We start from the raw sequence: 23,314 nt of genomic DNA on the forward strand, positions 1-23,314 counted from the left end.
GATAGCTTCACGTCTATGGTTTCTATGATGTGATGTCTTCATGTAAATTGTATCTCTGTTGCTATGTGATATTAAAAATCAATAAAAACAGTAAACAAACCAACAAAAACTGACTATGCTCCAGGAGTACTTCCGCAAGGTCAGTTACATCCCCTTGGAGTGTTGGGCTTGTTCTTTGTCTATAATGTGTAAACGTCAGCAGTGGCTGTAGCTGGTAAAAGCCACCGACAGATGCAGATATTTTTGTAAAATGTTCAGTCAGTCGTGGCTTTTTAAGCCAATGGCGTGTTGCGCTCGGAGGCTTGAGAGTTCCCTGCCAGATGCACACCTGACCGCTTAGGCTACAAGACCACAGACGTTGCTACTCAAATAACTTTATTTTAAGGAACAACAGCAGTTTTACAAAAGGAACGTTGGCAGGAGCTGTAACAACCATGTCAAGTGCCCACATGTGTGTGGTAATTCCCAGAGAATTTAATCAATTTGTGTTAGTCCAACACAAGATACTACACTTGGCAGGGCTGTTCCTTGACCTATGACCCAGCACACAGTAAATAAAGCCCTACTACAAACAATGCATACATCGCAGAGACCCTGAGGGGCTGCTGCAGGAGCTGGAAACTGTGGGACATAAGTCAGTCCTGTAATACGGAGACAAGGATGTATTAATAATAACAATTCACAGGGCTGCCCGTTTACTGCGAGACGCCATATCTGCCACCATGAGAACAATCTCATGGGGGCGCTGAACAGACTGCAGGGGCAAAGGAGCCCTTTACAGCTGAAATAAACATCCTTTTTAACTGGGTCCCTCTCAAGAGACTTATCCACTTACATTATTATCACTGCAGGGGAGGGTGGGACGAGGGGATAAAGGTCTCTGCAGCTCTCACACCAGCCACAGCTCTGTTCCTCCCCCGAGAAAGAAGAACGGGAAGAGCCTCTCCGTGAAGGGGGCCTGCGGGAAGGAGTAGAGAAGCTCCATGGAGTCAGCATTGTACAGGGACAGCCGCCCCCCCTCGTAGTCCAGATACACCCCCAGCTTCGGGAGCTCCTCACACGGGGACAGAGGGGTCACAGGGGAGGTGAGAGCATCGTACTGACCCCGCGACCCCCCCACAGCCCAGACTCCCCCCTCAGGTGACCATGCGATATCTCCCTTCCTGTCCACAGACTCTGCTGCGACCCCCACAACCCACTGCATCCCCTCCTCCAGCAGTTGCACCTCCCAGTAATGTCTACCAGAGGTAAACCCCTCGCTCCCCAGCACACAGGGCAAGTACGAGGTGAATCTCTTGGGGGTGTCCGGCAGGGTCAGTGCTCTGATCGTGTCACTCACACGTCTCCCCCCCTCAGACAGGACGAGCTGTGGATGAGCCGTGTCAGGATCCAGAGTCACCATCACTGCAGAGAAGAGATTCACAATTAGAGATTTAATGACACAAAGAAAGACTGTAATTACTGCTTCTGTTTTACATATGATTTATTTAAACCACACCTGGAAGGTGTACACTATGCAAGGGAACACGCTGTGCCAGAGCTCACGGCACTAGACTGCTCACTACACTAAAGCGCTCATTCATCTAGAGCACACACTACACCAAACAGCATACTGCACTACATAGGACATTCTACTACACTGTACAACGCAGCACATACTACATCACATTACCACACTTAAGGCTTACTACACTATCCCTCACGAGGCATGCTACACTACACCACACTACCACACAAGACATACTACGCTACACCAAACAGCACACTGCGCTACATAGAGAGGATATTTCTACTAAACAGCACACTGCACTATGCAGCATACTACACTACACCACGCTACCACAAAAGGCATACTACACTACGCTACCACGCAAGGCATACTACACTACACCACACAAGACATACTACATGTTGGAAATGGCCCTCGACTTTTTGCTGTTGTCCCTCCCGATTTTCCGCTGATCTATGTGCTAGTCTTAGAACTGTGTGCAGTTTTGACACTGCCATTCATTGCCAAAGCACTGTGTTTGTCATATACATAATTGGCTGATTTGGGTTATCTATTAGTCCTTTGTCTAGGGGTAAGACATGTACCTAGGGCATGTAACTCAAATGCTCCTCCATGGGCCTGCAGCACTGGTTGTACCACCCACGGAGATAGCTCTTCAAACATGCCACAGGTTTGCATAAAGAAGCAACGAAGGGTCGAGGCAAACTACTGCACCTGTTAATTAAGTGGCTTACTAGTCTCGTGATGGTGCTCAGGAAACCATGGAGTACAACCCTATTTACTCCCAATTGGGCAAAGGCCCAAACCACAAATGCAAGAATTTTTGGAATCAGCACTCATCAAAAATAACATAACATTCCTTTAACATGGAGTCAGTCCAAGAGCAAAATAATATAAAGAGCAGGTCCAGAATCCACTGATGGTCCGAATAAATTCTTTATTAGTTGATCCAAAGATTAAAATCCAAGTACATAAGTGAAATTCTCTTAGCCAACGCGTTTCGTCTCTCAATCGAGACTTCTTCAGGGCTCAAAAAGTTCAGCGTTTGATCAATTATAATGTGTTACTCTTATTGAGATATAGCACAGCAAGAAACATCAATTTAAATTCCTTTCATTTCCGGCAAAGAACTTGTTTAAACGTCTTACGGCATGGTGGCCAGCAACAAAAGCAGCATCCGCGTTCGAGCAGTGGAGGTTTGCAATGGCAGGGCCTGTGTGCGCAGGTTAATGATGCTTGACATTTAAAAAGCTGTTTGTCAAGGTTCTGCATGTCTCTTGCTACATCGGAGTACTTCCTGGGGGCAGGGTGTGGTGTCTGGAAGAGGTAGGGCATGTGCCTGGGCCCCAAGTACCTCAACGACTGCCTGACCTTCTACACGCTCACCTGCCAGCTACGTTCGACAAGCCTCGCCCTCGCCGCCGTACCACGCATCCGAAGAGCCACCGCTGGAGGAAGATCCTTCTCCTACCTGGCGGCCAAGACATGGAACTCCCTCCCCGCCCACCTTCGGCTGACCCAGGACCATCTCGCCTTCAGGAGACAACTCAAGACCTGGCTGTTCGAGCAATAGCAGACCCCATCCCCCAAGCGCCTTGAGACCCTTCCGGGTGAGTAGTGCGCTATACAAATGCTATGATTGATTGATTGTGTGCTCCACATACACGGATAGTGAATGGCACAGTGGGGCCTGCTTATTGCATTTATTGACATAAGGTATATGTGGAACGTCTATTGAGCTGCATTTGCTACATGCAGAAGAGTGGCAGTATAGTGCTCGATATCAAGGAGTTTGTAACGGCAAATCCTCTCCGGTATGGTGAGTGAATTCAACATTACTAATGTGGAAATGCCACTTTGGGAAGTGGGAATTTCTGCGATTGTGGCTTTGTGTGCCTGTCGGCATGTTTCAAATCCACATCTGGGTGCTGGGGGACAGTTACAGCTGTGCATACCTGATACGATAGCCATAAACTAGGGCCTCAAAAGAAACTGCAGATTTCTGGGATGGATAAGAGGGGCCGGAATTGGCACCTCCATTCCAAGGGCAGGGCCCTGGCCCCACTAAACATAGGGTAGAATGGCAGACAAGACTACATTTAGAGCGTGCCTGTGCATTTTAAAGGTGGCCTTTTGAACTGATCTCATCTTCAAAGGCCACTGTGGGTATAACTACTCGGGCTGTGACCTCAGGAGTTAGAGACCTTTAGGGGATTGGAACCATACTATGCTGGTTCGATACTGGGACATTGACAAGAGGAACCATTGGGGCAGAAGGGACAGCAACTGGACTATCCACAGACTTGTGGTGGCTTGGGGCTTGTTGTGCTCCATGAAGGGGACTATCACTCAGTGGATTGTGATGGGAATTTGCTGGCCTGCAGTTAATTGCTAACTGTCGTGGCCCAGGTCCCTAAGCACTCTCCAAGGGCCGGTTGACTGGCCTTCTGTCCAGGAGACCCGAGGGACAGAAAGTATCTCTCTGTTTCCACAAGATCATAAGGACCGCACAGGGTGTAGCGGAACAATGTCCGTTCTGACGTATGCAGTACTCACACTGTGCTTAGGAGTGTGCTTGTAACAATCTGCGGCCCACCTGGGGGTGCCGTAGCACGAGGAGTGCTGGGAAAGTTTGCTGAATCCGAGGGACCTGAGCTTACATGTAGCATGTGGTGTCCGAGGGGTGCTGGGGGACGTTTGCAGAGTCTGCGGAACCCGAGCTGGAAGTCTGGAATGTCTCCGACCTCCAGATCGAGAGGACGACAGTGCCAGACATCACAGCCTCAATCAGAGGTCGCTGGCTCCCTCTCCCTGGACCCACACCACAAGGTACTCTGTTGTTGAGAATACCATGACTGGATCCGAGGACGTCTCGTGCCTTGTGTGCACCCACAGCTGGATGACTGGAGCCACTGCAGCTCACACCTCTGCAGGAGGGGAAACATTTCTCCAAACTGGAAGTGCACCCGCTTCCGGTGTCACAGTCTCTTGCCTACAGGGAGTATAGTGATTCCACACTTGTGAAGGGGCCACTGGTTGCCTGAGGGCTTAATCTGGATGGAACAAACAAAGCAACTGTTTCCTCCCACTTTAGGTGGTAGCAAAAATCTAACCAAAGTGTCGCCAGCTGGTGCATCATGTATCATTGGTTGGTTTGAGTGGCTGAGGAGCTAGGTCACGAGGCATAGTCAAAACCTCTATTTCTTGACCGTTACAACTGTACGAGGTATGCGATACTGGGAATGTCTTGTTTTATGCTAATGTGATTTCTGGAAAGTGGAATGCCCCTGAACAGCCTGCATATATGGTTCTGTCGTTGATGTGGAAGGGATCGGTTAGATCCTGAACACCTCGAGGAAGTAGGCACATGGGGTTATGTTGCTTAGGAGGCTGACGGGATAACGGGGCAAGTGAATACCTAAGACTAGTAGATATATGTTCATGCCGTTCTGCTGATAATGGGATAGTTCGACAATTGCATATAACTGTAAAGCATATATCCAATGTGTATGTCGTTTTGATTTCAATGTGCGTGCAATACAAAAGACCATTGTTCTATACTTATGGAGTGGATTCTTTCTGTGGTGAGGGTGGTGATGTGCAAATACTTTATACTTTGACCCTGAGGATAAGCTTGACATGCTCTGTGCCAAGCGACCCAAAAGTGAGCACAGGTTATCGGATGAGTGTATCATATTCATCCTATCTGGGATGGCAGATTCTGCCTGGCTTCGATGCGTCCTAGCCAGCCAGAAACTGCTATGCCTAACATTTGGTGATCAGTATTTTTTTCCTGTGGTTTGCCATTGTAGTTGGAAACCTTTCTGTGTTCACAACTGTCATGTCTAAGTCTGCAGAGCCAGCAGGAGTACTTGCTGTGAGGGAGTTTGGGCAGGATGAATGGGAAGCTAGAGAGGTGACCCAGCTCAGTAGCCTCTGCACAGACTTGAAATGTTCTGGGTCTAACACTACACCACACTGGCATAATGCACTACACCATGCTACCATGAGGTACACTACATTGCACTGCACTACCACACGACATACGACATACTACACCACACCTGAGCCAAACTACAACACACTACCACATGATGCATACTACTCAATGCATACAGCCCTACTCCACACAGGACACATACTACACCACACATGACGTATACTACACCACAACACACTATCACACATGGGACGCTCTCCACTACACCACACTACCAAACATTGCATAGGACACTAAACGACACTAGCACATATGACACATGCTACACTAAACCACTACTCATGGAGCATACCCCACGTCATATGAGTCAAACTAAACTACATACACATTCTACACTACACCACACCACATTACCACACATGAACCATACATTACACTACACTACCCAAATTACAAATACATCACTGCACCACACATGAACTAAACTCTTGGCCACCCCACACGGGGATAGTAGGCAGCTGCTTGGCAAAGCCTCATGCAGGGACCCCTCGACGTCAGCAGAAATGCTCCTTTATTTATAATAAAAAGTATCCTTACGATGTACATGCAGATTAGTGTTGTTATGGGTATGCAGATAGCCCTGTCGCTCAGTTGATGAAGATAGGACATTTGCAAAATGTGCACAAAAGGCCTTGTACTCAGTGTTCGAGGCCTCATGATAATGTTGTCCAAAGCTAGATGTGTAAGCAAAGGAGTTTCAGAGAAACGTTTTCAACATTGTTACGTACACGAATATGTGCCAAAGGTCACAGTAAAATGTAATTGTGGAGAAAGGGGGCAGTGTAAGAAAATGTGCAGCAATGCTAAATGGGCCTAACCAGGGCACCTAAAATTACGGTCTTAGAATGTGCACTACACTAGAACACTGAACTACAGCGCACACAACAGGAGCTAGCACACTGGTTTAACAGCACTATACACTAGGGAGAATACTAAACTATGAAGCACACAACACTGAAAAGTACACGTTACTGGAACATGATGTAATTTTGAATTAAAGTGAACTTGTTCCCAGCCAACCAGGTCCCCAGTGCCAGAGCTCTCTCACAAAGCTGTACCACGATTGGCACAACTTCAGACACTCCTGAAAGACCCTAGTAAATGGTACCGCTGGTACCTATGGCATTGGGACTGAAGAGGGTCCACTAGGGTAGCAGCAAGAATTGTGCCACCACAGGGACCCCTCACCAAGACTATGCAGACTGCTATTGCATGCTGGGTGTCTTGGTGCAGAGAAATCTGAACAGTCAACATGGCACACAGCCCTTTTTGTCATGCCTCACAGCACTGAATGAGATATAGGTAAGTCACCCCTAAGGCAGGGTGCACTATACCAAATGTGTGGACATATTCGTCTGAGCAGGTATGCCCCTACAATACCCAAGTCCATTTTTGTATTTTGTAAGAGAAAACGGAAGCCATACAAAAGGTCATGGGCTGGACACTCGTCCTTACGAGTTCCCCAGCACCATGATGGCTTTACTGAACCCAGAGATGTTAGGTACCAAATATCTCATCTTAATAAATCCAAACTGATGCCAGTCTTGTATTTATTAATAAATGTACACAGAGGGCACCTTAATGGTGCCCCCTGAAAACCTACCAGCACTGGTGTGGTGTATGACTAGCCTTAGCCAGCCTGCCACTATCAGACCGGTTTCTGACCTCATGGGAAGAGAGCCATGGCTCTCCGAGGCTAGAAACACAGCTTACTCTTGGTGGAGGTGATAACACCTTCTCCCCAAGCAGGAACTGCATTGTAGAGTGGAAAGCTTCAAAGACCCTTCCGCCTTTGCAGTATTACCCAGCTCATCTGCTGGTAGAAGCAGATGCCAACTCCACTGTCCTACTCCACTTTTTGTGGGAGAACAGGCGAAAGAATTAGTAAGATTAGGGGGTGTTCCCACTCCGAGCCATTCACCATCCCTCAGGCAGCAGAAGTGATCCCCCCAAATCAGTTTCCTCTATCTTGCTTTGAGGGAAAGCTGCCAACCACGGTTTAGGTTGTGCTCTCTCCCACTGGAGGTGGGCACATAGAGAATGTAGACGCCCTAAAGGTAAGTAGCCTATTGGCTACTACCTCTAACGCCCCTAAATACAGTATTTAGGTTTCTCCCGAGACCCTGACGTCAGATTCAACAGACAAAAAAAGAAGGACAAAGAAGAGCTGCTGACCTCAGAACAGACCCTGCTGCAGAATGTTGGCGCAAACCCCTGCCTGATGCCTCAAGACTCAACCATTGTGGTGTGCTGTTTCGTCCTGCTGCTGTGAAGCCTCCAAGAAACTCGGAACACCTCTCTCGGAATGGAGGAGCCACTCTCCTGCAGTCCACAGGCACCAAACCTGCAGAGTCCAGCTTCTCAACTTGCAGCTTCCCGACGACACTGACGCAGCATCTGAACCAGCAGCGGTGCACCAGCTCCTGAGGGTCAGACCTGTCACCTGACCTAGTGAGAGGACACCAGGACCTACTGGAGCCGTGCCATACCAATATCCGGGGTACCGGACCCTCTGCAACCTGAACCAAGACTAAGAGTCCAATCCGGACTCCAATTGCCATGGTGACGAGCAGTTGTCCAGGGACACCAGAACTCCTGAGACCCACTTCGTGAGTGGCCCAGCTGACCAGAGATCGTCCCTGCACAAGCTTATCCCTTACCACTAAGACCACTGTGAAGCACAGAGGCCACCTGGCCTGGGTAAAGACAAACCAGCTGTGCTCCTGTGGCTCTTGCAACCTGATCCCTCATTTGGGGTCTCCCAGATTATCTTTAAGTCACCCTGTGCAGAGTGTTTAAAGGTAGCTATGCTAGTGACACACTGGACTAGAACATGCACACTTTACTAAAATTAACAAGAGCTTTAAATGGGCCTTTACTGTCAATGCACTGAGTACCTGTACTTCTGTACTGTGAAAGGAAGAGCACCAGTACTTCTTTAATATGAAAAGAAGTGCCAGCTCTGTCAGTCTTACAACGAACAAACTCAACAGAACACTTTACTAGACATTAACCTGTAATATACGGTACACCACTATTGCTAAACACACAGCACTAGACTCTGCACCATACTAAATGGTAAACTGCACCAGAGAGAACGGTTATTGGTGGGTAGACAATATAAGGAAGCACACTGAGTAGAAGGCCCACTTTACAAGATAGCACTTTTGAGTAGACCGCACATCAAACTAGAAGGCGTATTGTACTAAACAAAACATTGTGATCGACAGAACACTGCAGTAGGTAGTGCACAGTACTAGTCGAAATACAGTACTGATCAATAAACAGCACTGGAGCACACTGCACTAGGTAGTGCACATTACTAGTCGTTAAAAAGTACTAATCAATACACAGCCCTTGAGTGCACACTGCACTAGGTAGTGCACATTACTAGTTGTCACTCAGTACTAATAAATACACAGCCCTAGAGAGCACACTGCTCTAGATGGTACACTGCAACACACAGCAATTAGAAGGTACAATGTTCTACACTGTATTGGGTATCTCTCTTTATTAAACTTCATACAACACTAAGCACGAGAGAGCACACAGTACCAGGAGGTACACTTTGCCATAGGCACAATACAGTGCTAGACACAGCACTAGAGTGTATTCAACACAAGTGACTCTAGAGTACTTAATGGTGCACTGTACTAGGCAGGCAGCACACAGAACTAGATGGCACACTGCTGTACAGTGCACAGGTCTGTACAGTGCACATGTCCCCACACTGCACGAGCCATAATACTGTACTAGGCGGTGCACTGTTCTATACCTTCAGATAAAGGAGCCCGTCCGTTTTATATGCGCTGACTCTCTGCAGGGTAAGGAGGAAGCTCTAGGCTTTCTTACATAACCCTCAACCACCAGGGTTGCCCCTTGGTGGCATGCTTCATCATAGGGTTCATCCCGGTCCGCTGCGGAACTGGCGTGCTACGACCTGCGAGTTACGCTGGAGCACTGAGTGGTTTGCTCTTGTTGATGAAAAGAATAGGAGTAGGAGGGTTAATTTTTGTGTACAGTGAAAGGTTAAAACAAGCATTTGCAATGCAATGGGTCCCAATTTGTTTTTTTTTGTTAGAACTATTGGTGTTGTAATGGAAATGTGTTTTACATATGAGAGCAAGTGTGAAAGTGATAGAAAGGGAGAGTGAGATGGTATACAGACAGTTATTTGCGTATATATGTGAGAGGTAGCGCGAAGAGAGAGAGAATGATAGAATATGAAAGCGAAAGTGACGCACATAGGGCAGATGAAGCTGGGCATACCAGGTAGTAGGAACTGTAAATTTAAGATTGGGAGAGATAAGGCACGAGCAGGTTCATCCTTTTACAGAGATCCCTAAATGATTGGCTTTGAGAGCTGTTTTATGACCATTCACTCCCAATTTGATTACTGTGCAGCATTGACTAAATAGAATGAAGTAAACAAGCTGAGGCCTTATAAGTGGTCAAGACATGTGTTCTACACCAAGCCACTGCAAATATGAAACAAGGACGCAAGAGGCAATGTTTGTCAAACGCACAAAGAAACAAGCCAAGAAGGCTAAACGTGTGGCTAAGCTAAATGAGCTTTGGGCGAAAGAGTGCATGAGTGTTTGGACATTTTATTATTAATTTACTACGCGTCCACAAAAGGATGCTGTAGCTTCTTTAGGAAACTGCTCAAGACTGGACTCTTCAGCCACTGAGCCATTTTGGGGTAGGAACTATGCCAGCTTCTGCGTGGTTTGGCAGCTGAACGCTTCAAAATAATGTTGCTGTTGTTGTTTAGTTTGCACGTTACTTGGGACATCTTGTGCCACTTCTCCTGTTCGAGCTTGTGTGCCTTCATGCACACTCATTCATTCATCTGTGCATGCATCATTCATCAGTGCACTCACTTTTTCAAGCATTTATTCACTATGACTCACCTATTCATACTGCCGTGCACTCTGGTAATAATCCATTTACCCATGCCCTTCATTATACCTGCATTCGATCGCCCCTTGACACGCTCTCGCCTTCACCCAGGCACCAACCGACACAACCACTCATACATAATTCGCTTTAAAAAAAGAAGACTTGTTGGCTTTTCTAGCACTTGTTCTGTACAAAACAACAAGTGGTGTGGCTCTTCTTAACCTGGTCGCAGATTTGAGGCACATGGACTGCAAACAATGGTACAGTCAGCGCTGTTCTTTTAAAAAAAAAAAAAAGCAACCACTGCATGGGATTGCCACATAATCAGCGCTCCGACTCCCATTGGTTGCTGGCCTCATGTAAGCTCTGCCATAGCACAGTGGTCATGCAACTTACGGCTTACTTGCCATTTTTACTCTGCAAGGATACCTCCAGTGGCTGTGTTGAATCACACACTTACAAAGACTCTGCTTTTGCTGCGTAAGTCCTCCGCATGAGCAAAGGTGGGGCTCAGCCCTGGGCGGTAGCCATGCCAAGATCATGCCATTACGTCATTAGAGTGGGAAGGACTAAGACAAAGTTGCTTCTTCAAGCACGCCTTGCCTTGTGTGTTGAGGGCGTGTCTTCTACGAAATCCAGACTATATCAAAGGGGTAACCCAATTAATCTAACCGCATCTGGGTAGACAAGCACATGTAAATACAAACAATGCGTTGAAACAAATATATACTGCACAGTAAATCGAACGAAAACTTAAAATTATTCCTTCTGACGAGGTTCACTCTCCAGATTAAACATATGCAAATTAATTTCATGGACAAAAAGCAGTTTAAGCAAAAGTTTATGTGTCTAGATGCAAAGAAAGGGGGGGTGGGTTGAAAACTTTTTGTATTTCTCTATATATACACACACTCATCATTATATACAATATATCATTTTTAATTTTTTAAACCAAAACATAAATCAAAAAGACTCAAACAGAATAGGAATATATCCTCTATTATCTATTACCCCATTGGTAGATCTGGATGCTTTCACTTTTTTTGGAAAAGAGCATTCCGTTTAACAAAGATAGCCCTAAAATAAAGTACTAAGAGGAACAACACCAACCTCTAAACATTTATTACTTTTTTTTTTTTTTACACAAACAACTTTAATTTAACAAGGGCTTCTTGGACCTGATATCCAAGGTAGAAAATCTTCCTTATAACAACGAAAATCAGCTTTTAGTATCCTTCGATATTGAATCGTTGTATATGAAAATACTGCAAGATGAGAATTTGGCCGTCATGAGACATAAACTAGAACAACGAGAACGACCACATCAGGTCCCAACAGATTTTATAATATCATTAGCGGTTATATGCCTCAAGAACAACTTTTTTAATTTTAAAGAGGCGTTGTACCTACAAGTAATAGGAGTAGCGATGGGGTGTAGTTTTTCACCTGAAATAGCGAAACTCGTCATGGACGAACTCGAAAAAAGGTGGATATATAGCGATACCAACACATTTAAGATCCAAGTTGGATTTTGGTGTCGCTATATTGATGACATATTTAGGATTTGGGAAGGAGATGATGCAAAATTGACTGAATTTCACAATAGGTTAAATTCGAGAACACTTGAGCTTAAATTCACAGTATCTAAACACCGTGAAAGGATAAACTTTTTATACGTCTTTATCCAGCATGAAAATGGTCACTTGGAAGTCAGTTTATATGCTAAACCTACTGACCGAAATACACTTTTACACTTTACCAGTGGCCATCCACGTACTTTAAAGGAAAACTTACCATATGGGCAATTCCTTCGTATTAGGAGGAATTGAACAAATATGGAGGATTCTTTTATTAACGCAGAAATCCTAAAGACTAAACTGATTACGCATGGATATCCTAAAAAATTGGTCAAAACAGCATTGAAAAGGGTGTGATATACGCAGAGAGGAAATACTTACTCCTAAACAGCATAATGAAAATACACCCCATACATGTGTACTTACATATGGCCCAAAAACAAATAAAGTTAAGAAAATCATTCAAACTAATTGTAAATTAATGGACACCTTAGGCAGTCCCAAACCCCTGTATGCAATTAAAAAAGGGAAAAAATATTCGACAGCAACTAGTGAGAGCAGCAAGCGTTACAGAACCCCCGAGGAATGATCTTAGGAGCTTACTTAGTTTACCATCTGTAGTTGGTCATTATAGATGCCAAAATTGTGTGGCCTGTCGATCGACAGAGAATTCAAAACAATAGACATCAATGGCCAGACTCATGTTCAAAGAGTTTTTTCAAACTGCAATTACAAAAATACTATATACTGTCTGAAATGTCCATGTAATAAGGTTTTACATAGGGCAAACGGTGCAAGCAGTGAAGAAACAGATTTTGCAACATCAATCAAAAATAAAGTGTAAAACACAGGGAGCGCCCTTAAGTACACCATTTCCAAAACAAAAACAACTTATTACGATATAAAGTGGTCTGTACTAATTGTACCACAAAACGTCCAAAATTATGAATTACAAGAAAAATTGAATAGACTAGAAGCAAGGTTAATTTAAAAATATCATACAGCAAGACTAGGTCTTAATGACTGGGATGAAATCTGGTCACCTTTACAGTAGCTTTCTTTGCATCTACTGTCTTTGTTTCCACAGAAGAGACTATATTACTAGATATTGTTACCAGGAATTTTCTGCTGTAATTTCTACAGTTTGGATCTAACTTATGGTTTAAATGTATAACGTAGACCGGATGGAATGTACGGAGTGGCAGATCACACGTGGGATATGAGGTTTTAATATAATTTCCATCTTTCCTTAACTTTATTTTTTTTTCACTTCTGGGGTTATATTTTCTAATAAGTTATTAGTTTATATATTTTCATTGGATATTTGTAGTTGGCTGAATTTGCAGGGTTATTTGGACTCACGAAAGCTCCATTTTTACCCTATGGAATCTGAAATACTTTAGTCTATCCTCAGCGTCAAGTGACGTCTGTTTTAGTGTCTACACAGCCTTCTTAGCCGTAAGGACACATACCCCGGTCACGTGACTTTTATCACGGACCTGACATTTCAGAGCGAGTTGATAGACACCGTGCGCATAGAGCGGAGAAAGTAAAGGTATGAAACAGCTTTGTTTTTGTGACACCTCGGGTTCGCCCCTAGTCGCTGGGCTAGGTGCAGCTGCTAGAGTTGTCCCTTCGAATAGACTGACAGACACTGGGGATATGGGCAACGTAGGCTTTATTGATTTAAATGTCTTTTTCCGGTGTATCACTTTCCGGTAGTAGGGCAGGGGGCCTTCTGAATCTGCCGTGAGTCTCAATTGTCTTTTCTCTGCAGCGGTCTTCAATGTTTGCCAGTAAGGACAATTTTTACACCGCGCCTTTATTGTTGAAAAAACATTAAATGTAGTTTATGGCAAAGTAGGACCTATTTACTGAATTCTTATATATTTAGATCATGAAGGAACACTTGTGCTTTATTAATTAGTTGGATTAAACTAACGGACATTTTTAAAACAAGTGCCCTAAATGGTTTGATGTACCTTTAGATAAGGAATTAGTTTTAATCTGCTTTTGACTACTGGATTGATATAAGATACATTTTACATAGATGGTCAATTTTTTTCATGTCTGCAGCTCCATCAAGGTATATCCCTTTTTAGCTGTCGGTAGTGTATTCCAGTGGACATTGAAACCGCAACTAATCAATAAGAGTGGTAATTACAGACCTGGTCTTGTGCACCCGATTAGAATAGTGGCATTACATAGTTCTTTTTATTTATTGAGACACGTTCGGATTCTCAAGTCTTGGATTTATTTACCCCTTTCTCCACATTGTTGTATTTTGTGTTGAGGTTAAGGTTTATTGCACTAAGGGGACTTTTTCTTTCCTTTATTTGTTTCTTATGCTTACTTTGATTGAGTCACGGATGATATAATTTTCTATGGTAATTAGAGATCTTTGTAGATGTCACTTCCTGGTGCAGAGTTATGGATGGATAAAATTAAATACTCTCTCAAGGACTGTCACCTCGAGAGAGGAATAAGTATAATATATATGGCCAATATGTCCATATAGTTCCTGTGTATAGGTTTATGTGTCTATATCTATCTATCTATATATGTAAATAGATGAAAATATATGTGTATATATTTATATGTAAGTCAGGGGTCCTTATCAAAAGTTATCCTTATACACCTTAGTCCTGATGAGGCCCAAAACCAGTTGGGCTGAAACGCGTCGACCTTAGGAATTGAAGAAGCCCTTCTTAAATTAAAAGTAGTATGTGTAAAAAAAAAAAAAAAAAAAAAAACTTACTAAATGTCTAGAGGTTGGAGTGTTGTTCCTCTTAGTACTTTATTTTAGGGCTATCTTTTTTAAACGGAATGCTATTTTCCAAAAAAAGTGAAAGCATTCAGACCTACCAATAGGGACTAGAGGATATGTTCCTATTCTGCTTGATTTATGTTTTGGTTTAAAAACATATTTTTTTTAAAAATATATTTATTGAGTATTTTTCCCCTTTTTAGGTCGAGCTGGTAAACTGCATCCGAAGGATGCAGGTGTCCAGCTGGAGACCTAATGTTGCCTGTCACGGGGGAAGGAGGACAAGAGGGTGTTACGAGCTTTTTTCCTGGATTTGGGTGCGCGAACGCGCACGTTCCGTCCCGCGTCGTGCACATGCGCGCGCATACAGACAGACACTCGCTCACACCCCCCTCCTCCACAGTCACACACACACGCACTCCAAGACACATACACACACGCACACACATACACATACACAGCCCCCCCCGCCGCACGCGCGCGCGCACACACACATGCGCGCACACACATGCCCCCCCTCGCAGCTCAGCAACCCACTCACCGGCTTCCTTGGTGCGGCGGCTCTCCTCAGCTGCAGGGCCCGGCAGCAGGACTCTTCCTCCCTCCTCCGGCACCGGGGCGCAGGGTAGGCTCCTGCCTGCTCCGGTGCTCCAAACAATCGCGGCTCGTGGGAGGCGGGGTAGGCTCCCGTCCTCCTACTTCTGTTTCCGGTTGTCGCGCCGGCCTGCCTGACTTCCTGGTCGCAGGCCGGCGGTACTCGAAAGGGGGAAAAACGACTCCGGCATCCTATAAATTTGGCAGCAGAGAGGCGGCTGAGTGACGAGGAGCGTTCTCTGGGAATCTACGTACGCTGAAATTAGCAGCAAGAGTTCTGGATAAATTATATGGTCACAAACACCCTGCTTTTAAATCGGTTTACGGGGCTATGGCACCTGCTCCATATTATGTACCTAGCAAGTTTCAAGGCATAATTTAGGTAAGAGCGATGGTGGTTAATACATTTGCTGGAGAGGTCAGCGAGTTGTGCAATCGCAGGATTCGCTCTTCATGACTCATCATAAAACAGCATAGAGTTAATGTGTCCGCTGCTAAATCTCCCACATGCAGGTCACGACAGTTTGCTTTATATATACAGCTCAGTGGTTACTGCTTTTCTTGCAGAGATATTTGTGAAGTTTCTCATAAATAGATATGTCCGACGACATCATTAAAGTGCATACGTGTATCTAACATACATGTCTTGGGAACATAACTTGGCTCTAAATCATATTGGTGTAGTTTTAAGCACTTGTGAGTGATAAGCTGAGTGGCATTGTTTTATTTAGTTGTATTGATATCACAGTGTTACGTGCTAGAGCTATCTCACAGCCAGAGCCAGCCTCTACCAAAAGTAGTGCTGACAGACCTTTAAGTGATAACTTTATTTTAGATCCTTCTGGAGCTGAAAATAAGGTCTCCTTCACTTTCGCTTTCATCAGGTCGTTGCTCGGAATGCAAATCTCAGTGTATGGGCTGCTGAATGCTCTACTGCCTGCGAGTTGCACTGCTCACAGCCATCTTATTTCACTGGGGCTGCCCTGGATCCAACTCAGTAATACCTGCTGGATCTATAGTCTATCTGGATTCCCCTCTTTCCAACACGGACATGCCCTTTGTAACAGATCTCCCTCGCCTTAAATTTATTTCTATAGGTTATTCAGCTCCCTTGCTGGTTCTCATTTTCCTCTAGTTTGTTGGCCCTTCTGTGACTGTCCTCCTTCCCCATCCCTTCACCCTCTCTTTGTACCTCTCCTTTTCATTGTATTGTGCAATGGTCGACAGATTTTGTCAGCAGTTGCCCCATTTCTGTTGAGTTACAACGAATTGGCACAACGGCCCACTGGCAACCCTCGCGGGCAACACCTGCAGCACGTGCTGTCCTCGAAGCAGAGCGTTTCGCAGTGTGTTGCAAGCGCACCACCGTGCACCAGGTTTTAGACGAGGATGTGTTTGGCAATAGTGGCAACATGACATTAGTTTTCCTTTCTGAGTTTGTCTTGACGTTTTTAACTGTTGCTGCTCGCATTGATCATGTAAATTACGCCTTTTGTAGGTTTTCGAAGGAATGTTAGCAGTGCGATGCTTGCAATTGCATCTGAAACGCATCTTTGCCCTCTCACCCACTGAGTTGTTTAACGTGATTATCTGCAAGGAAAAAAAGCCTGGCATTTAATTTTAGTTTACGTTTCACAACTCGGCGCTTTGTCAACTCCGCCCTGCGCACAAGAGCATAGTAAGATATTTTTGCAGTATGGTTTTCACTGGACCCACGAGTTTAGCTCAGGTTTTTACAAGCCCATCTGCTTCTGACAGACTATTGTCTCTTGCTTGTGTTGGCACCTCTCTAACCACTGCCCGATCTTGTGTCCGGTTGCTCTTTTCTTTATACATTTTTGTGGGGGGGGGGGGGGGGGGGGGGGGGTTGGTCATTGTTTTGGTAAGCGTGAATGTGGGTCTTGGTTCACAAAAGTTCTTTAGAAAAGTTTAAGCTATTGCCATTATAAATTACAATAACTTTTATTTAAGTATTAGTTATTTAAAAAAATTAAACGCCATTATTATTTGTAATAGCAATACATCTAAGTCATGTAAATACAAAACATATTGCATTACAAATGCTATAGGTATCACATTTGCGAAAGTTATAACTATTGGCATTGTAAATGACAAAGCTATTAATTTCGCTATTTTCAAAAACAACACAAATAAAAACTTTGCCATTTACAATACCAATAGCTCAAACTTTCCTAATGCGAGACCTATTGCATTGCAAATGCTTGTTTACAGAGCACATTATACAGCAAACAAAGAAAAAGAGGTGACTTGCAAAATATACAAAGGTTAACACAAATTCAAAAATACATGATACAATGAACCCAATTAGACACCGGAGTTGACATTTCGTTGCATAGAGAATAACAGTAAATGTACACAAAAAACTAGATGGCTAACTAAAATATGATCACAGAAACGAAGAAAGCAACATGAAAGCAAGAAAAGTGCTTAAATACACGTTTCCTGCCTTTCCTTCCAATTATTGAAAGGCTCCCATATTCGAAGCCCTAATATTCTTCCCCTTTTGCCCTTCCTTGCATATATCTCTTTCTCAAAGGAATCTAGCCAGCCATTGGTGAAAGGTAGGTGGTATTTGGTCGAGCCACGCTGAGGCAATACAGATTCGTAACACTGCCATAGCCAGGAATATAAAATAACATGCTGGCTTATCTGTACCCTCGCCATCAACGCCTAACACAATTCTTGACGGTGTGAGGGTGGTCTCAATTCCAAGTGATCTCCCTAGAAAAGATTCTATAGCTCTAAGAAGTGGCTGTAAATGTGAACAAGTGGCAAAGACATGCACTATCTCATCATCGAGGGCAGGTGATACCCGCTGTTCCCCCCCCCCCCCCCCCATTACGCAATCCTAGTGGGTGTGTAATATAACGAGTAGATTGTTTTATAATGCTGGACCTGGAGTGCAGCCGAGCAAAGGTTATTTCGTGCTAGTTCTAATGAAAGATGGAAGCAATCATGCCCTACCCCAAGTTTCTCGGCCCACTTACTTTCATACTTCCCTAGGTCATCCTCTCTACTTGCAATCAGCTTGCCATAGAGTCCTTTGTTCGTGCAACTATCCCTACCCTCTATAACCTCCATAATTGAATTTTTCCCGAACCCAGCTGATCCTCCTCTTTTAGTTATCAGAAAGCTCCAAACTTGTAGATACTTATAAAAGCTCTTTGTCTCAACCCCATAGAGCTGCTGAATATCAGAAAACTGACACATTCCATTCAGACCCATCAGATCCCCCACCTTCATCACCTCACGCCGCCCCCAATCTGTAAAGACAGAATCCGCCCTACTATAGAAAGATGAAGATTGTGCAATCTATCCAGGTCTTTTTCTGCTTTATTAATTATAGGTTCTATGTTCCTATCCACCACTTTGTCCAGATCCGCAGATATATTAATCCCCAAATAAACTCCAGATTCCACTACCCGATAATCCGAACAGACTGCCTTCTCATTCTTAATTAGCTGCGTTTTAGGTCCGTTGAGGGCATATCCAGAGACTCGGCCGAACCCCAGGGCTTCCATCTCGACCTCCCTTATGACCTCTGAGGGTGCTGGGGTGACAATTGCCACATCATCGGCGTACGCCAAGATTTTACACTTACCACCATTGGTATTTATAGCAGGAATCCTCTCGTTCACCTCTAATTTATGGAGCAGGGGGTCTATATACAGCGCGAAAAGCAGTGGTGAACACGGGCAGCCCTGCCTTGTGCCCCGTTTAATCTCTAGGGCCAACGTATATTCAGCATTCACACGGACGCGTGCTGTGGGAGCTAAATATAGCACCTGAATAGCTTGAATATAGCCCTCTCCGATGCCAGACCATCTTAAAGTTTACCAGAGATAGTCACAGGAGACCCGATCAAATGCTTTTTCAGCATCCAACAGCATAACAGACATCGGGTCTCCTGTAACTTCTGTGGCATCAAATAAAGTAATGACTCTACGGATATGTTGCGTTGTACCTCTTCCTGGAATAAATCCGTGTTGAGTAACACTAACCAATGTGTCTATAACCTTTGATAACCTAACGGCCAAAGATTTGGACATTTATTTTTTGCGTTGGAGTTCATAAACGTTATTGGTCTGTAAGACCCCGGTTCTGTAGAAGGCTTCCCTTTTGTCAAGAATAATTACAATATCTGCTACCGCCCAAGTTTGGGAACAGAAATCCCTATCTGGGCCTGTTGCATTGTAGCGATCAGGTCCAAAGAGATTACATCATGAAAAGTCTTATAAAATTAAATAGGTATCTGGTCAGGCCCTGCTGCCTTACCAGACGGTAAGCTCGCCAAGGCGGCTAAAATCTCTTCTGCCTCCAGGGGTGAACCAAGCTCTTCTCTATTCTCCTGAGAGAGATATGAGGCAGGAATATTACTAAGATAAGATTGAATTTCCAAGGGATCTTTTGGTTGTTCTTCATCATATAATGTTGCATAAAATGGTCTGAAAACCTCGCAGATTTCCCCTGAATCCGTGAACAAATGCCCAGAGCCATCAATAATCGCTTTAACTTTGCATAGAGCTGCTTTTTGCCTTGCGCGAACTGCTAAGGTGTGACCCACACGCTCTCTAAATTCGTAGCATTGTTCTTTTTTTGCTAAATATGTGACTGCCACCTTGTTGGAAATATTCCCCTCTGCATCAGCTTTTGCCCTAGCCACCTTAATAAGTGCCTGTTCTAAGGATGCACCTGCTGTTGAGAGCACCGCAAACTCCTCCTCACCCTCCACAAGGGCCCTAGTCTATTCTATAACCCTTACCCGCTCCTGAGTTTGTCTAAACAGGCTAAAGCTTAATGTTTTACAGCAAACACCTGCCTTAAAGGCATCCCAAGTGACTCCTGAGGAGGTACTACCTCTATTGATGTCCTAATACCCTTTAACCCAATCTTTCATATGTTGAACGTAATTGTTATCCTTAAATAACCCCCGCTTAAAAGTCCACATGCGCTCAGGCCCGACTTTCCTTGTGGTGTCTAAGGAGAAAACTAGAGGATTATGATCGGAGATAATCCAAGGCAGTTTTTCGATCTGGGAGTTTAACAGACTGTTCGATATCAAAAAATAATCTAACCTAACACAAACCTTATGGGGGGCAGAGTAGTAGGTGGTCCCAAAGTCACAGGGCTTCAATTTTGTCCATACGTCTACTAACGCATTATTTCTTGCTAGGCTTAAAATTGCGCGATACACTTTCTTCTTCCGCCCCTGCTATTTCTCGATTGGATCTAAACCAAGACATCCTACCCCGTTAATATTAAAGTCTCCACAGAGAATCACATCTGGAGCCCATGCCGCTAACTCTAAATCTAACAAGCATTTACAATGCAATGGCCTCATCCTTGTTAAAGTTAGAGCTATTGGCATCGCTCATGACATTTTTGTTTTTAAAACATATAAATAAATGGCATTGTTATTTACAATGCCAATAGCTTAATCTCTCGCAAAAGCGAGACATATTGCATACACACAGAGCCACACACAGACACAGACAGAGCCACACACAGACACACACACACACACACAGAGCCACACACACACACACAGACAGCCACACACACACAGAGCCACACACACACAGAGCCACACACACACAGAGCCACACACACACACAGAGCCACACACACACACACAGAGCCACACACACACACACAGAGCCAGAGCCACACACACACACACACACACACAGCCAGAGCCACACACACACACACAGCCAGAGCCACACACACAAACACAGCCAGAGCCACACACACACACACACACACACAGCCAGAGCCACACACACACACACAGCCAGAGCCACACACACAAACACACAGAGCCACACACACACACACAGAGCCACACACAAACACACAGAGCCACACACAAACACACAGAGCCACACACACACACACAGAGCCACACACACACACAGAGCCACACACACACACACAGAGCCACACACACACACACAGAGCCATACACACACACACAGAGCCACACACAAGCACACACACAGCCACACACACACACAGCCACACACACAGAGCCCCCCACACAGACACAGAGCCACACACAGAGCCACACAAACACACAGAGCCACACAAACACACAGAGCCACACAAACACACACAGAGTCCCCCACAAACACACACACACAGCCCCACACACACACACACACACACACAGCCCCACACACACACAGCCCCACACACACACAGCCCCACACACACACAGCCCCACACACACACACACAGCCCCACACACACACACACAGCCCCCCACACACACACACACACAGCCCCACACCCACACACACACACAGAGCCCCACACACACACACAGAGCCCCACACACACACACAGAGCCCCACATACAAACACACAGAGCCACACACAAACACACAGAGAGCCACACACACACACACAGAGCCACACACACACACACAGAGCCACACACAAGCACACACACAGCCACACACACACACAGCCACACACACAGAGCCCCCCACACAGAGCCCCCCACACAGACACAGAGCCACACACAGAGCCACACAAACACACAGAGCCACACAAACACACAGAGCCACACAAACACACACAGAGTCCCCCACAAACACACACACACACAGCCCCACACACACACACACACACACACAGCCCCACACACACACAGCCCCACACACACACACACAGCCCCACACACACACACACAGCCCCACACACACACACACAGCCCCACACACACACACACAGCCCCACACACACACACACACACACACAGCCCCACACACACACACACAGAGCCCCACACACACACACACACAGAGCCACACACACACACACAGAGCCACACACACACACACACACAGAGCCCCACACACACAGAGCCCCACACACACACACACACACAGAGCCACACACACAGAGCCCCACACACACACAGAGCCCCACACACACACAGAGCCCCACACACACACAGAGCCCCCCCCACACCCACACACACACAGAGCCCCACACACACAGAGCCCCCCCACACACACACAGAGCCCCCCCCACACACACACAGAGCCCCCCCACACACACACACACAGAGGCCCCCACACACACACACACAGAGGCCCCCACACACACACACACAGAGGCCCCCACACACACACACACAGAGGCCCCCACACACACACACACAGAGGCCCCCACACACACACACACAGAGGCCCCCACACACACGCACAGAGGCCCCCACACACACGCACAGAGCCCCCCACACACACGCACAGAGCCCCCCACACACACGCACAGAGCCCCCCACACACACGCACAGAGCCCCCCACACACACACAGAGCCCCCCACACACGCACAGAGCCCCACACACACACGCACAGAGCCCCACACACACACGCACAGAGCCCCACACACACACACACAGAGCCCCACACACACACACACACAGAGCCCCACACACACACACACAGAGCCCCACACACACACACACAGAGCCCCACACACACACACACAGAGCCCCACACACACACACAGAGCCCCACACACACACACAGAGCCCCACACACACACACAGAGCCCCACACACACACACAGAGCCCCACACACACACACAGAGCCCCACACACACACACAGAGCCCCACACACACACACAGAGCCCCACACACACACACAGAGCCCCACACACACACACAGAGCCCCACACACACACACAGAGCCCCACACACACACACAGAGCCCCACACACACACACAGAGCCCCACACCACACACAGAGCCCCACACACACACACAGAGCCCCACACACACACAGAGCCCCCACACACAGAGCCCACACACACACAGAGCCCCCCACACACAGCAGCCCCCCAACACACACAGAGCCCCCCCACACACACAGCCCCAGCCCCACACACACACAGCCCACACACACACACACAGACACTCACAGAGCCAC

At 45.9% G+C, this 23,314-nt stretch overlaps 1 protein-coding gene across 1 annotated transcript in view; it reads right to left on the reverse strand.

Moving 5' to 3' along the window:
- Positions 1–362: 362 nt before the first annotated feature.
- The window catches only part of LOC144754185 (E3 ubiquitin-protein ligase TRIM39-like), a 138,829-nt gene continuing 115,877 nt past the window's right edge, over positions 363–23,314 (reverse strand). The window contains exon 6 of the mRNA XM_078641769.1: positions 363–1,404. Within this exon, the coding sequence (XP_078497895.1) occupies positions 890–1,404 (515 nt within the window). The 3' untranslated portion in view covers positions 363–889. The remainder of the gene's footprint in view (positions 1,405–23,314) is intronic.

Source organism: Lissotriton helveticus, chromosome 5_1, assembly GCF_964261635.1.
Source record: "Lissotriton helveticus chromosome 5_1, aLisHel1.1, whole genome shotgun sequence".
Lineage (NCBI taxonomy): Eukaryota > Metazoa > Chordata > Amphibia > Caudata > Salamandridae > Lissotriton > Lissotriton helveticus.